The sequence below is a fragment of the Barbus barbus genome (assembly GCF_936440315.1).
Source record: "Barbus barbus genome assembly, chromosome: 25".
Taxonomy (NCBI): Eukaryota; Metazoa; Chordata; class Actinopteri; order Cypriniformes; family Cyprinidae; genus Barbus; species Barbus barbus.
This window is the reverse complement of record NC_136753.1, coordinates 27659219-27672418: the sequence shown is the minus strand read 5'-3', so window position 1 is coordinate 27672418 and position 13200 is coordinate 27659219. Positions and strand designations below refer to the sequence as shown.

The window sequence follows — 13200 nt, the reverse complement described above, 5'->3', positions numbered from 1 at the left end:
GATGTATTTTTGAAACTGGTCAATATTTAAAGGGGTCATATGATGCTTTTTTAATGATCATTGTTTTGTGCATTTGGTGTAACAGAATATGTTTACATGCTTTAATGTTCAAAAAACACATTATTTTTCAAAAACTGTACATTATTGTAGTTCCTCTATGCCCCGCCTCTCTCAAACGCTTCGTTTTCTACAAAGTCCCTCCTTCCGACAAGCTCAGTCTGCTCTGATTGGCCAGCTGACACAGTGCATTGTGATTGGCCGAACACCACAAGCTGCGTCGGAAATGTAACGCCCCTTTCCATAATCGTGAGCTTCAGCTTTCAAAATGAAAGTAAAACCAGTTAATAATGTAGTTAGTTTTACCATCAGTTCAAGCCTGAGAGGGGAACAGAGTCGCTTCACGCTCTTCACAGAGCGCTTCATCGATCATCGAAGCCAATCACAGATGTCTCTATTGAGTGCGTGAACAATGACCAATCAGCGCTGTTTAAGAATCTGGTCAACAGCGCTCAAATCTTAGCAGGAAATGGACGTTTTTAAAATTTCAGTACCGAATGGTATCGCGGTCGGTACTTTTGACAGCACTATAAAGAATATCTCCTGTTTTGAGACTTCAGGGATCTTATCTATGCACAAACAGCTTGTATCACTCCAAAGAGAAAGGAAAACTTGAAATCGCATCATATGACCCCTTTAAGATATTTAATTTAAAATTAATTTATTTTGTATCTGTTTTTTTTTTTTCTACATTCAAAGTAAATTGACTGGTAACTGTTTTGGCATATTTGTTATTAATAAGATAGTTGTTCTCTGCTATTAGTACGATTATTTAGTAAATAAACATTTTTGGATGGAATTTCCTGAAAAATTGAACCAAGTTGTTATGATTAATGAGTATTAATGCTGTGAACCATATTTAGAGTTAGTGATTTGAACAAACCCATAACCCTAATTATTGTTCTGTTTACACAAATTATTTCTCAAAATGTGTTATATGCAAACATACCTGTGACTTCTGCCTGGAAGACATTGAACTAGTGAAAAATCCCACAAGGAAGGACTTGCTCTGTATCTGGAGAACAGAATATCATAGATGCTGGTGGGTGGGCTCTTTTGACTTTTGATATTGGTCTTTGTTCGTTAAAACACTCTTATCCAGATCAGTTTAAGCTTGTTGTGTGTGTGTGTGTGTGTGTTGCTGTGAATCGTGCTGTTATCAGGCAGTGTGTCCACGCCTTGTTACGATTTTATCTGCTGCTAGACACAGACTCCTCAATGGAGCCCTTTCACAGAACAATAGACAACCGAATTACCCACAGTGCAACAGGACAGCATTCCCTCGCCTTATCGGAGGATTGGAATATTCACAGAGCGATTGTGCTGCCTGCAGCTCCAACGATCTGACAGGCAATAGAAAAGCCACAAAAGGAGAGAAATTAGAAGGAAATAAGGTGTAAGAAAAACAGGTTATGAAAGAGAAAGGTGGAGAGATCCATAAAAGGATAGGGATTTTAAATAATACGGTTTTAAATGAAGAATGACACAGCGATACAGCATTTGACACTCATTATAATGCCATTTTACAGCACACCTAATATTTTCATAATAATAAAATCTAGTGCCTTTCATGCAAGTGTATGTAAAAGTAAATTAGTAAAAAATATATATATTACATACATACATATATAATCTATATACACACACACATATATGAAGAACTCTTTGTTTGTTTTTTAAAAAATCATGCTTTTTATTATGCTATCATTGTCACGTGTTGATTTCTGTCTAGTTCCTGTTTGCCCATATTTGGTTTTGTTCCGGTTTCCTGTCATTAGTTAATCATGGTTTATTCCATTCACCTGTTTTGTATTAATCATCTCGTTTGTTCCTTTGTTCCAGTCCCTTTATAAGTCCTCAGTTCTGCCTTGGTTGAATGTTTATAATGGTATAGTGTGTTGATGCCTATTAAAACGCCTGTCATCTACTCCTTGTTCGTGCGCCTACCTCTACAACAACAACCGTTACAATCATGTTTTTATTGTGTTAGTTAGCTAGTATTTTTTTGTAATTTTGTCTCTAATCAAAATAACCCAATTTGAATTGCACCATTGCACTGATCTTCACCAGCACACTGATGCGTTACGCATGGCAATTGCCATTGACTGCATCCAAATTTGTGCTCCTTATTTTAGCTGTTTTATCTACATGTTATTTGTCTATTGCCAATAAAATGAACATCTGTGCACTGCTCAAACACTCAGTAATTGTTTAAAAGCCATGGGATTGGGGCCGTATGCTAATAGCGAGCCAGACCCTTAGGCCCCTCACACACATCTGCATTTGATGTCAAACTCAAATTGATCATATTTATTTTCTTAACAAATGTAGTTTTCTAGAGTCTAGTTGTGTTGTGCACAATTCATAGGTGTATGTTACGTTAAAGAAAAAAAGCTTGTTTTATTGCTCCTTTATCAAATTATTATTCTCAGTCTCTTTACTTCCTACTGATGTTTTGGTAAGAGAAAATAATATTAACCAATAACGTTTCATGTTCCAGTCAATTGCTTTATTTCCCACTCAATTATTTAGAAATACCTCAAATTATAGATGTTTAAATGGACTGTGAATGCTTGTCTTATTGTGTATAAAGTTTTAATTTATTTGTCACTTAATGTGAAGAAATGGAATTGCAAAACGAATCCATTAAAAATGATTTCTAAACAGGCATCCTGGACAGTATGTGTAATAAATACTGATTATTTCACATAATTATACTGACTTAACCTGGAAAACCAAGCAGAGTATTGATAACTAGTTTACTTACTGCTTAATGCCTCAGTTGAAACTCTTCTGTGGTTCTGAAGGTGCTAACTTGGTAAACTTTACCAAATCTAGTGATTTTCAGAAGTGCTAGGGATATTACAGTTATAAATATATGAATAATTACTTGAAATAAAACCAACACTGACTAAAATAAAATCAAATGTAAAAATACAAATATTTACTAGTGATTTCAGCCATAGCTTTCCGGTTTGGTTTGCGATATGCATGAGATGAAACGCTGAGATGAGCGTTGAAGAGTTAAATCAGGCCTCTTTCTCACTGGATTCAGTACAGACACATCTCTCTCTCCATCTTAGCTGTGCTGTGTGTAATGAGTAAATGTAATGGGTTTTGATGTAAAGTCAGGCTCTCTGAGTGCAAAACCAACAAGGATCATCTGCTGTGTGAGTGAGCAGATCTTACCGTTTCTCTGCCTTCCTGACACTTTGTGTTTCTTTCAAACGCCCACCACTACAATCTATAGACGAGTCGTGTGTCAGCCAGAATAAAGCATGGAACGTATTGATATATTCAGGAAACAGAAAACAACTGCACATTAAACTTTAAACACGAGCACTATTGAAGTTTTTCTGACAGGAATGTGGCAGTAATTCTTCTCCGCTCCTCCGCTGCAGATCATCCGTCAGCCACTTTAAACTTTATACAATCACCAAGATCAGTCGCTTCCCGGTGTCAAATCAGAATCCACCCTGTTTACTTTCTTTATTGTAAACAAATTCCATTCCATTCCATTGCTACTATTCCTCAATCCACTGTTTTACTCATTTGTCAGCAAGAAGTTTGTAATCATTTAAAATAAAATTCAGTATATGATCGCTTTCCTTTTATATTTTATATTTATATTTCACTTTTTCTTTTACTCTTTCTTTTATATACAAGTACAAATGTTTTTTTTTACATTAATTTATCACTTATGCTGAATGACGATGGAACATTATTTCACCCATATTTTGAAATTTTATTTTCATAAAAGTTATTTGAAACATCAAAAGAGACACTTTACTTCCATTTAATATGCTTTCTATGTATAGAAAATCACTTTTGTAAATGTAATTTGATATATATATATATATATATATATATATATATATATATATATATATATATATATATATAATTATTATTATTCTATAAATATACATTTTACATTTTAAATATTTATAATCATATTTATTTTAAACTATTAATATTTACTGTACATTTTATATTATTAATACAAAATTACTTATTGTAATTATTATTATTGTTGTTGTTATGAAAATGGCAGTTTGTTTGTATATCACCTCTGAAACTTTTGATCCCAGTTTGAAATAATAATTTACCCGTTTTACTTTTGTCCAACATTTGTAGTCATTGTATATTCTTATTATTTACATTATTCGTTATTTTTCATGAATGAAACTTGCTCCGCCTCTGAAATGACTTTACTTTTCAGATGACATCACAAATGTCTCTTATTTTTAACCAGCCAACTCTCACTGTATTTGTTAATCATTTGAATGCACCTCTTTACTATTTTCAGCTTTGTTTAACAGTTTATTACTTTGTTACCAATAACAACCCAGGTAGACACTTTTCAGGTTGTGATTGATTTTGAAGTTTTACAGCTATTGGTGCATTTCACACCACCCAGAAGGCAATAATAATTTGATAATATTTCTTGCTCCGCTTCTGAATGTTTTGCTCCCTGATTGAAATCTAATCAATGTTTGTTGGACGAAATCAAATCCCGCCCATTTCCCACTCATACTCTAGGTGAATATCCCGTTTCACTCGGAAATCCATCAGATTCCTTAAATAAATGGGTTGCGTACTGTGCAGTGTGTGTTTTAAAGATCAGATTGGGGGGTTCGGCGTCTGTGTGTGTGTGTGTGTGTACTGTAATTATAAACTAATTAGTGTGTGTCTGGAGGAGATACGGGCTCCGTTCTAAGCTGTCTCCATGGATAACACGGAGATCGTTTGTAATTTAAATGTCAAAGTGTCTGAGGCTGTCATGAAAGGCTGTTGTGAATGTATGTGGATGGAGATGATGAAATGACTTGAGCTGTATTCAAAAGAGCCTTTGAAAGATGAAAGATGTGTTCGTTTGAGTCCGTGTGTATTAATTGATACTGAGTAGGTATTAATTGATAAATAGCAGCTTGTAATCTGTGGTTTGTTGCAGGTGTCAGATCATTATGGCAACGTTTGCAATACTGTTTTCTGCATAGTGTGCAGAATATACTGCATACTGTCTGCTAGGTTTTTAAAAGTAGAATGTCAGCATATTTTATGATATTTTACATGTATCTACATATTTTTATTTCATCAATTTACGTGTCTTAACACTGTAGACTGTTTAAATAATTATATTAGACATTTTTTTAATTCAGCAGGATATTTTACATTATTTTTAAATGCATCTCAAGTTTTTTTCATGTACAATGTCAACTCTTCAAAGTTTGATCAGACTTAGATCAAATAATTACATTAATAATTTCAGAGAATAGCATGGATATTTTTTAATTCAGCAGGATATTTTACATCTTATTTTAAATCTATTTACAATTTCTTTTATGTTTTTTTGCTAATGAATATTAGACATTTCTACAAATAGCATATTTTTTTAAATTCAGCAAAATATGTATCTTATTTTAAATATATGTTTACATAATTTCTTTTTACTTTTAAAATGAACTCTTTAAACTCTTCAAACTTGTCAAAGTCTGATGAAATAATTATATTATATAGCATGTTTTTTTTAATACAGCAATATATTTTACATATTATTTCAATCTATTTACTTTTTTTTGTAAAAATAAAAAAAGCAAAATGTCACTTATTCACTTAAATCTTATTAAATACTGACTTAAGAATAAGAACATTAAAACAAATGCATTGCATCATTGTATACAGTCTTCCATGTGCTCTAGTTGTATCCTACCAATTTTAGTGATTGTATTAAGTCAGTTTGACTGCATAATGCAGAATTAGTCTGAGTAGTATTCTACACTGGTCATCCATTACAGCTATACCACTCAAGCATGAAACAAGCAATTATTAACTAATTATGAAAGTAATTTCTGTCATTATTTGCTCTCCCTGATGTTTTTGCAGACCTGTATGATTTTCTTTCTTCTGAGGAAAACAGAAAGTCCAGGCTGCTCTGCTTTTACACTGAGGTGGCATTTCTAAATGTTGGACCTTTAGTCTCCTTTAACCAAAAAATTAAAGGGGAAAAAAGCTGGGTTTTTGACAGGAACAATATGAGATGATGACAGAATTTTTACATCTGTATGACCCACCTGTCGAATCGGAAAGCGAGAGAAACGACAAGAAGGTGAAACACGGTGAAATGAAAGGACAAATCAGCATTATTATGGATATGGAACAAAGATGCTTGTTTCTATAGCAACAGAAGCTGACCGCCAGCAGCATGCCTGTAATCGCAGACCGAGGAGCGCTGAATGGAAACTGTTGATATTTCATTTGTTTTTGTTTTTTTAATTTTTTGTAATTTTACTACATTTGACTTGCACGCAGCCAAGCTGCAAGCGCTTTCACAGGACAAATGCACACACTGAGTAATGGGTTTGATGCTTGTTCGGTCTAGTTAATTAAAATGAGTAAATGCAACACAATTCTTGAGCGTTTTGTCACAATTTTATTTTATACACTCAATGTAAATTAGTAAAATGGAGGCTTATTCAAACCATTTGCATTTCTGTTGGCTGTAGCACATTGGAATTGTTTTGTGGTATTTTCTAAACTAACATCATCCATCCTTGTAGTCTTTCATTTAATACTCTGCTAAATGAAAATTTTATTTAATTTTTCTTGTTATATGCCAGAAAGCTATAAACAGGCCTCTGTATGAATGTGTGTTTATTGTGAAGAGATGGAGGGAGTGGAAATGGTGCAGATGAGAAACAGACTGGTCAGAACAGCCCGAGGGACACGATGGACTCGAGGATCCCAGGAACACTTACTGTACTCGCTTAGAGGAGTGATTCCTAATTTATATTCTGCTCTGTCATTTTTGTCACTTATTTTTGGAATTGATTAGAATATCTAATGTAGAATCAAATCACACACAATGAACCATTTCAGGATGGAATCGATATCGGGTGGGATATTGAGGGAATGCTATAACCAGTCCGTTTCGGTCTGTATTATACTTTAATATTATAATCTTTCTATATTGTAGAAAATAATGAATATAATACATTTGAATGTTATACGTATTAATTAAATGTTAAAATATACAATAAAAATATTATGATCAACCTGTTTCTGTTCGGTCTGCATTATAATTTAGTAGTATAATATTATATTTAAAAAAACAATTAATATAATATAATTGGATTTAATACAGTGCCCTCCAAAAGTATTGGAACGGTAAAAACAAAATTGCTCTGTTGGCTGTTGAGTCAAGACATTTACAAATATTATTAAAAGATGAATATGAGACAAAACTACAGAATATCACATTCACAAAATTTAAATCACAAATAATACTGATGAAAAAGAACGGGTTGAATGTTGAAGACTTTCGTTACCATATAACTATAAACTATGATGAAAGTTCATCAGCATGCAATGATTAATCAAATGTATCAACAACAAAAAAATTTGCAACCAAATTATGTGCTCGTGCGACCAACTGAGAAAGTTAGTCGCAAAAGTGCGACCAGTGGGAAGAATGAGTCTAGAGCCCCGAGGTTTATTTTTAGTTTTAGATAATGTTAAAGACCCTGAACTAAATACAATGGTATACCTATGATGGATTAACATACTCGCATACTATGGTACAGTATAGCAGTGTGCAAAGTACATGATAATACTCTCATACCTGTTTTTGCAAATAGTATGAGAGCCTTTAACATTATGCCAAGTATCTGTAGTCCATTGTTAGTGTTAGTGACAGGTGTGTTAGTGTGTTGAGCACAGGTGTGTGAGGACAGACCGATTGTGCTGAGCTGCTGCACGACTGTAAAATCACAGTTCACGTTTACAGTTCTTTCTCACACACACATACACACATACACACACACTGCAGCCCACTGGCTCACTAGAGACACCCACACTCCGCCAGAGGGATTGTTTCTGCAGAGAACTTCTATTAATAGTCTAATGCCGCTTCCTCCCCTCCACTTCCCCTCTCCTCTCCTCTCCCCTCCCCTCCCCTCCCCGCGTCCCGTCCTGAGAGACCCAGAGGGGCCGAAAGAGAGGTTTGGAGAGGAGAGGGCGGGGAGGTCATCGCTCACGACTGACTGGCTTTCTGATTTGAAGGAATGGAACTTTCTCTCGCTCTATTTCTGTCTCTATCTGTTGATCTCTTGACAGAGTCCTGGGAGACGCTGCTGTGAGCCGGTGCTGTGTGTGTGTGTTGCAGGGTTGTGTAGATTTGTCAGCGTTTTCGACCGCTGCCTTGTGACCAGCTCAGGCACTGTTGTTGTCACTGTGGTGTTGGCGTCTGGTTTGTTTGGATTGGCACTGTAGAGAGAGACAGGAATAGAACTGGCATGGACAGAGAACCAGAGAGAACCAGGCTATTTTGGAATCACATACTAGCACTAGCATACTACTCATTCCGTTTCCGTAGTATACATGTGCTTTTCCACATGTAGTTGCAAAGTTACTTACTTTTAGTAGAATGTCTAAAGTGGACTATCAAAATAAAGTGTTACCCTTCTTTTTTTCCTTCACATTAACTGCACTAACAAACGATATTAAGCCAATTTTAAAAAATGCATTGATGTAAAATGACTGCAATGAACTGTTCATGCATATGTATAAACAACAACATATTTTGCATATGTACACCATGCATTATACAGTGTACTCTGCTGTATGCATGATGCAGTATGTTTCTAAACGTATCAAACAGTAGTATGCTACTGTCTCATTATGTTGCATCATGTAAGTCCGTAAGTGGCATCCAGTTATCTTGACAATAACTACAGTTACTAGCATTTTTAATTTAAACTTTTGTCAATTCAATCAAAATGAGTCAAGGAGGTGATCAAAATTACTACTGATATATTTTGGACTCATTTGTCACTTTGGAAATAGAAAGTCAAGTTTAGCTATTATTAAATATAAATGCTAGACTACTGGTCAAACGTTTGGGAGAACTGGAATTTTTGCATTTATTTGATCAAAAATACAGTAAAATCAGTAATGTTGAGAAATATTATTGCAATTTAACATAACTGTTTTCTATTGTGGTATATTTTAAATTGTAATTTATTCCTGTGATGCAAAGCTGAATTTTCAGCATAAATACTCCATATATTGTATTTATATAATTTCACATTATATCCACCTCCTAAATTATTACACCTATGTGCAGCCACAATTCCATAGTGGTAAAATTTACTCAGGCCAGTGGTTTGTGTAACGTACATGGCATTTTTTGTATGACGGATGAGGAATTCTCTTTGAAGGAGAGCAGAAAGAAGCCCTTTTAGTCGTGAGTGATATTGAATTAATTTTATTTGCTGGGCTGTTTCTGATTTGTAAGATTATTACTTGATAATATTGTTTAATTTATGTAAATTGTTTTTAGCCTACTATGGGAGTATGACATGCGCATTGTGTTGGTTTATTTTTATTTCAATAAGTGCGAGTTTATTTCAGAAAGTGCGCGTCTTTTTATGTTGTTTGTTCATTGAATAGCCTATAACCGGCAGGGGGTGGTGGGGAGTATGGGGGGGCCCCGCAACTGCGTTAGCCCAGAGCCCCGCAAAGGCTTAATACGGCACTGCCCCTGAGTGAAGGCGAGAGAGCGAGCAGGTCTGACACAGACCCCCGTGAGACGTCCCACCACTGTCTATCAGCTGGCATCAGGGCACATGAGCAGTCCTACACTACAGCAGCACAGCACATCACATCTATCCATTCAGATCACAGCTTTTACACAACCCCTGGATGCCTCTCTACTCTCAAATATGTCAAATTATGTCTGGGAACATCATTTGGTCTATTTCAGCTTGCTCCCTCATGGATGCTTTTCTTATTTTTTGGAAGAATTTCAAGCACACTTCCAATATTATTAGACAAGAGGTTTAATATACGCAGCCAAGACTTCACAGAAAGGTTTTTGAGAGAAGATATGTCAGTATTTAATGTGAAATATATTTGACATTAAATACCAACATAGATCCATTGAAGTGGTGTAAAAAACTTTCTTTTCTGTTCTATTAAAATAAATTATAAAAAATTATGCAACTCTGCTACTGAGGTGCAATAAATTATGTTTGCTCTAATTTAATAAAAATGATGTATGTTCAATATTAATTAATATGTAACATTATATTTGTGATAATTTTGTCTTTATGTACTTATAAATGGATGTACATATTTTTATCATTAGTCCTGCTTCCATTTTTATAGTACACATTTTTCCATCACCTACTATATTAGCTTTATATTATTTCAAAAGTTATGTATGGTTAATATTGATTAACAGTATTATTTTTATATTTATATTTTAATAGTATGCATATTATTTGTATATTATTATTATTATTTACTCCTGTTTCTTTAATTCTAAATGCAAATGCAGTGTCTCAGTATTTATGATATGTATATTGACAAATGTAGCGTTCACTTTGATTAATGAATGAATTGTGAGTATAGGCTGCTTTCACACTTGTCAGATGACTCTTGTCATCTATATAAATGATTAAGGTAAGATGGAGTGATGTTGGGGTGAGTGAGTGATCCTGTAAGTTTTGATGAAATAATGATGAGTATATAAACATTGAATCAGAAGATTCTAAAGATCATCAGGTCAAAACTAATGGCAGGGGAGGCTTCGTGTCATGTGTCATTGAGTTATTATTTTAAAAGAAGGCTCAGTCTTTCTGGTTTGTGAGCAGATGTCTAATTCAGCAGCAAATCCCTAATTCAACAAACAAAAAAGACGATGTGCATGCGACAGTGAATACAAAAGCACAACAGACAGCATCAAAACAAATGACAATTACCGTCTCACGACAGCGCCCTCAGGACAGGCCTATAATTTCATTATTGCTTTATTTTCTTGGGAAACTAATGAGCTAATAAGGTTTTTTTTTTGGTCTCACATGAAAACTATAATGCAGAAGGCAGGTAAATCAAAATGACATGAGCTGGAAAGTTGGCGCTCAAGGCAATAATTTTTACATAAATGTTTACATCACTAATATTTGTGTTTTGTTTTATTTTAGGAAAATGACATCCAGTACTACGACTCCAAATCTGACTCAGATGTTGTAAGTGACAGATATTTGTATTTGTTCTGTGCTCTTTCAAATGAAAACTCTGCATTTTGTGTGCTGTGATCTGGAGTAGTTCCTTGTCTGTTTTGTATTTAATAGCTTTAGAGGTTTTGCCCAAATCTTATTAGTGTTTTTCCTCTGATCTTTAAGAAGAAATTAAGAGTTAGGCCACAAATACCATGTAACATACGGTATATTTAGGCTTAATCTATTATTATTTCAAAAGTTATGTGTGTTCAGTATTGATTAACATTATATTTTATATAATATTGTATTTATTTGTTTGTTTTTATTTATAATGTATTATGTCATTTAATTTTATGTATTATTATTACATGAAAAGTAATCAAAAACTATTATATAAAAGAAATAATACTAGTTATACAAGTATTATATAATATATTATGGTATATTAATTTACTAAGGAAGTATTTTGACTTAATCTCTTGTTTGTTTGTTTATTGTTAGAATTTATTATTATTAATATATATATATATATATAGTGTTATATAAATGTATAAGTGTTTTTATTTCATATTTAACAATAGGCTAGTTTAGTTTCCTTACATAAGTCATTGTGTCATTTTAAAGCTCATCAATGAATTGTAAAAGAAACATCAATGATTTTAGGAGAACTACGAGACAAAGTTGATTCTTAAGTGTTCTGAGTTATGAAAGAGCAACCTTTGAGTAAATTCTGCTCTGCGACACGTCACCGTATTTTTATGTATCATATACTCAATAACAACCTTTGGATTGTATAAGTGAAAGGTCACTGCGGCTGATTGATTTCACAGCGTGCAGAAGGACGCGGTTATATCAGGCCGGATGAGTAGAGGAGGAATGGAGGTACAATGAGAGAGAGGAGGAACAGTAGAGCACGAGAAGTCATAAATCAGAGAGTGATTTTGTGCGGTAGAAGCGCGGCAGGCGTGTGATTAATGATTGGCCGCTTTAGGGGCTGTCAACGTCTCTAATTGGAGGACATCGCTCATCATTAAAAGGGCCAAGGGGACGGCGGCCCACCGACACCCTCGTGACCCCTGCCGGCCTGAGAAACGCGGGTCAGAAAGTGTGCTGAGCTCGATTCCTTCATACAGGCGACTGCAGACGCACACCTGCACATCTCCAGAAACACTCCAGACAATAGCAGTGCAGCTTCTACCGTGTTCATGCCATTATGTATGTATTGTGCAACTTCAGAGACGCAAAAATATTTTACAGAATATTGAATTTGTAATTCATGAGATGAATTAAATGTTTAATTACTTATATATCAATATAATAGTTTCTGGGTGATTTCTAACGGCTGCCAGGATTCGTTACTTTTAGTAACTTCAATAATGAATAAATTTGTCATTACATTTTGTCAAATTGTTGGATTGACAAAGATTATTATTATTCATTACATTTTGTCCAGCCATCATAAGATTGGCAAAAACTATATATTTATTCATTTATTTATTTTTTTGTAATTTTATTACATGTATAATAATAATTATAATAATTCATTTTTATTGTGATTGTCTGTGATTTGTACATATGCAAAAGTATTAACATTTTCAATATATTGATATTGTGTCAGTGTCTATTCAGATGCACATAAAAGCTTAATTTATGAATATCTATGAGTACAAATGCCAACAGAGGAGTTGCAGTTCCAAGAAGGAAGTGTTTTAGTCGACAAAGTCAGATGAGAGCTGGCAGTGGAAATCAGGTCCATCAGCCCAAGCTGAGGTTTCTCTTTTTATCATCACAGTCTTCTCCATCCATTTGGTCTCCGTCGTCTCGCTCGGCAAACTGTGGCACGATGCCATTCCATTCCCTCCCACTCTCCTCCTCTTCCATGCGATGCCCTTTGGAGCTTTGCTCTCCTCCGCCTACAGCAGGAAAGATCTGCTCTTTTTCCTGCCCTAGAAGTTGTAATCTTCAGTCCTGCAGGCAGATCTCCATCACAGGCCGTTCTAATGATGTTGACTCTTCCTCACACCTACCGAGGAAACCTTTGGCTTGATGTCTCGCAGGAAACTTTTTTGAGATGTGCTTCAGATACTTTACAACAGGAAAATGCAAACATTTTGCCAAAAAAAAGTGAATGCACATTTAG

At 34.5% G+C, this 13200-nt stretch overlaps 1 protein-coding gene across 1 annotated transcript in view; it reads left to right on the top strand.

Moving 5' to 3' along the window:
- The window catches only part of LOC306844558 (voltage-dependent calcium channel subunit alpha-2/delta-2-like), a 227081-nt gene that overhangs the window by 128152 nt on the left and 85729 nt on the right, over positions 1 to 13200 (top strand). Inside the window, exon 5 of the mRNA XM_079376781.1 lies at positions 11043 to 11087. Coding sequence (XP_079232907.1) covers positions 11043 to 11087 — 45 coding nt within the window. The remainder of the gene's footprint in view (positions 1 to 11042; positions 11088 to 13200) is intronic.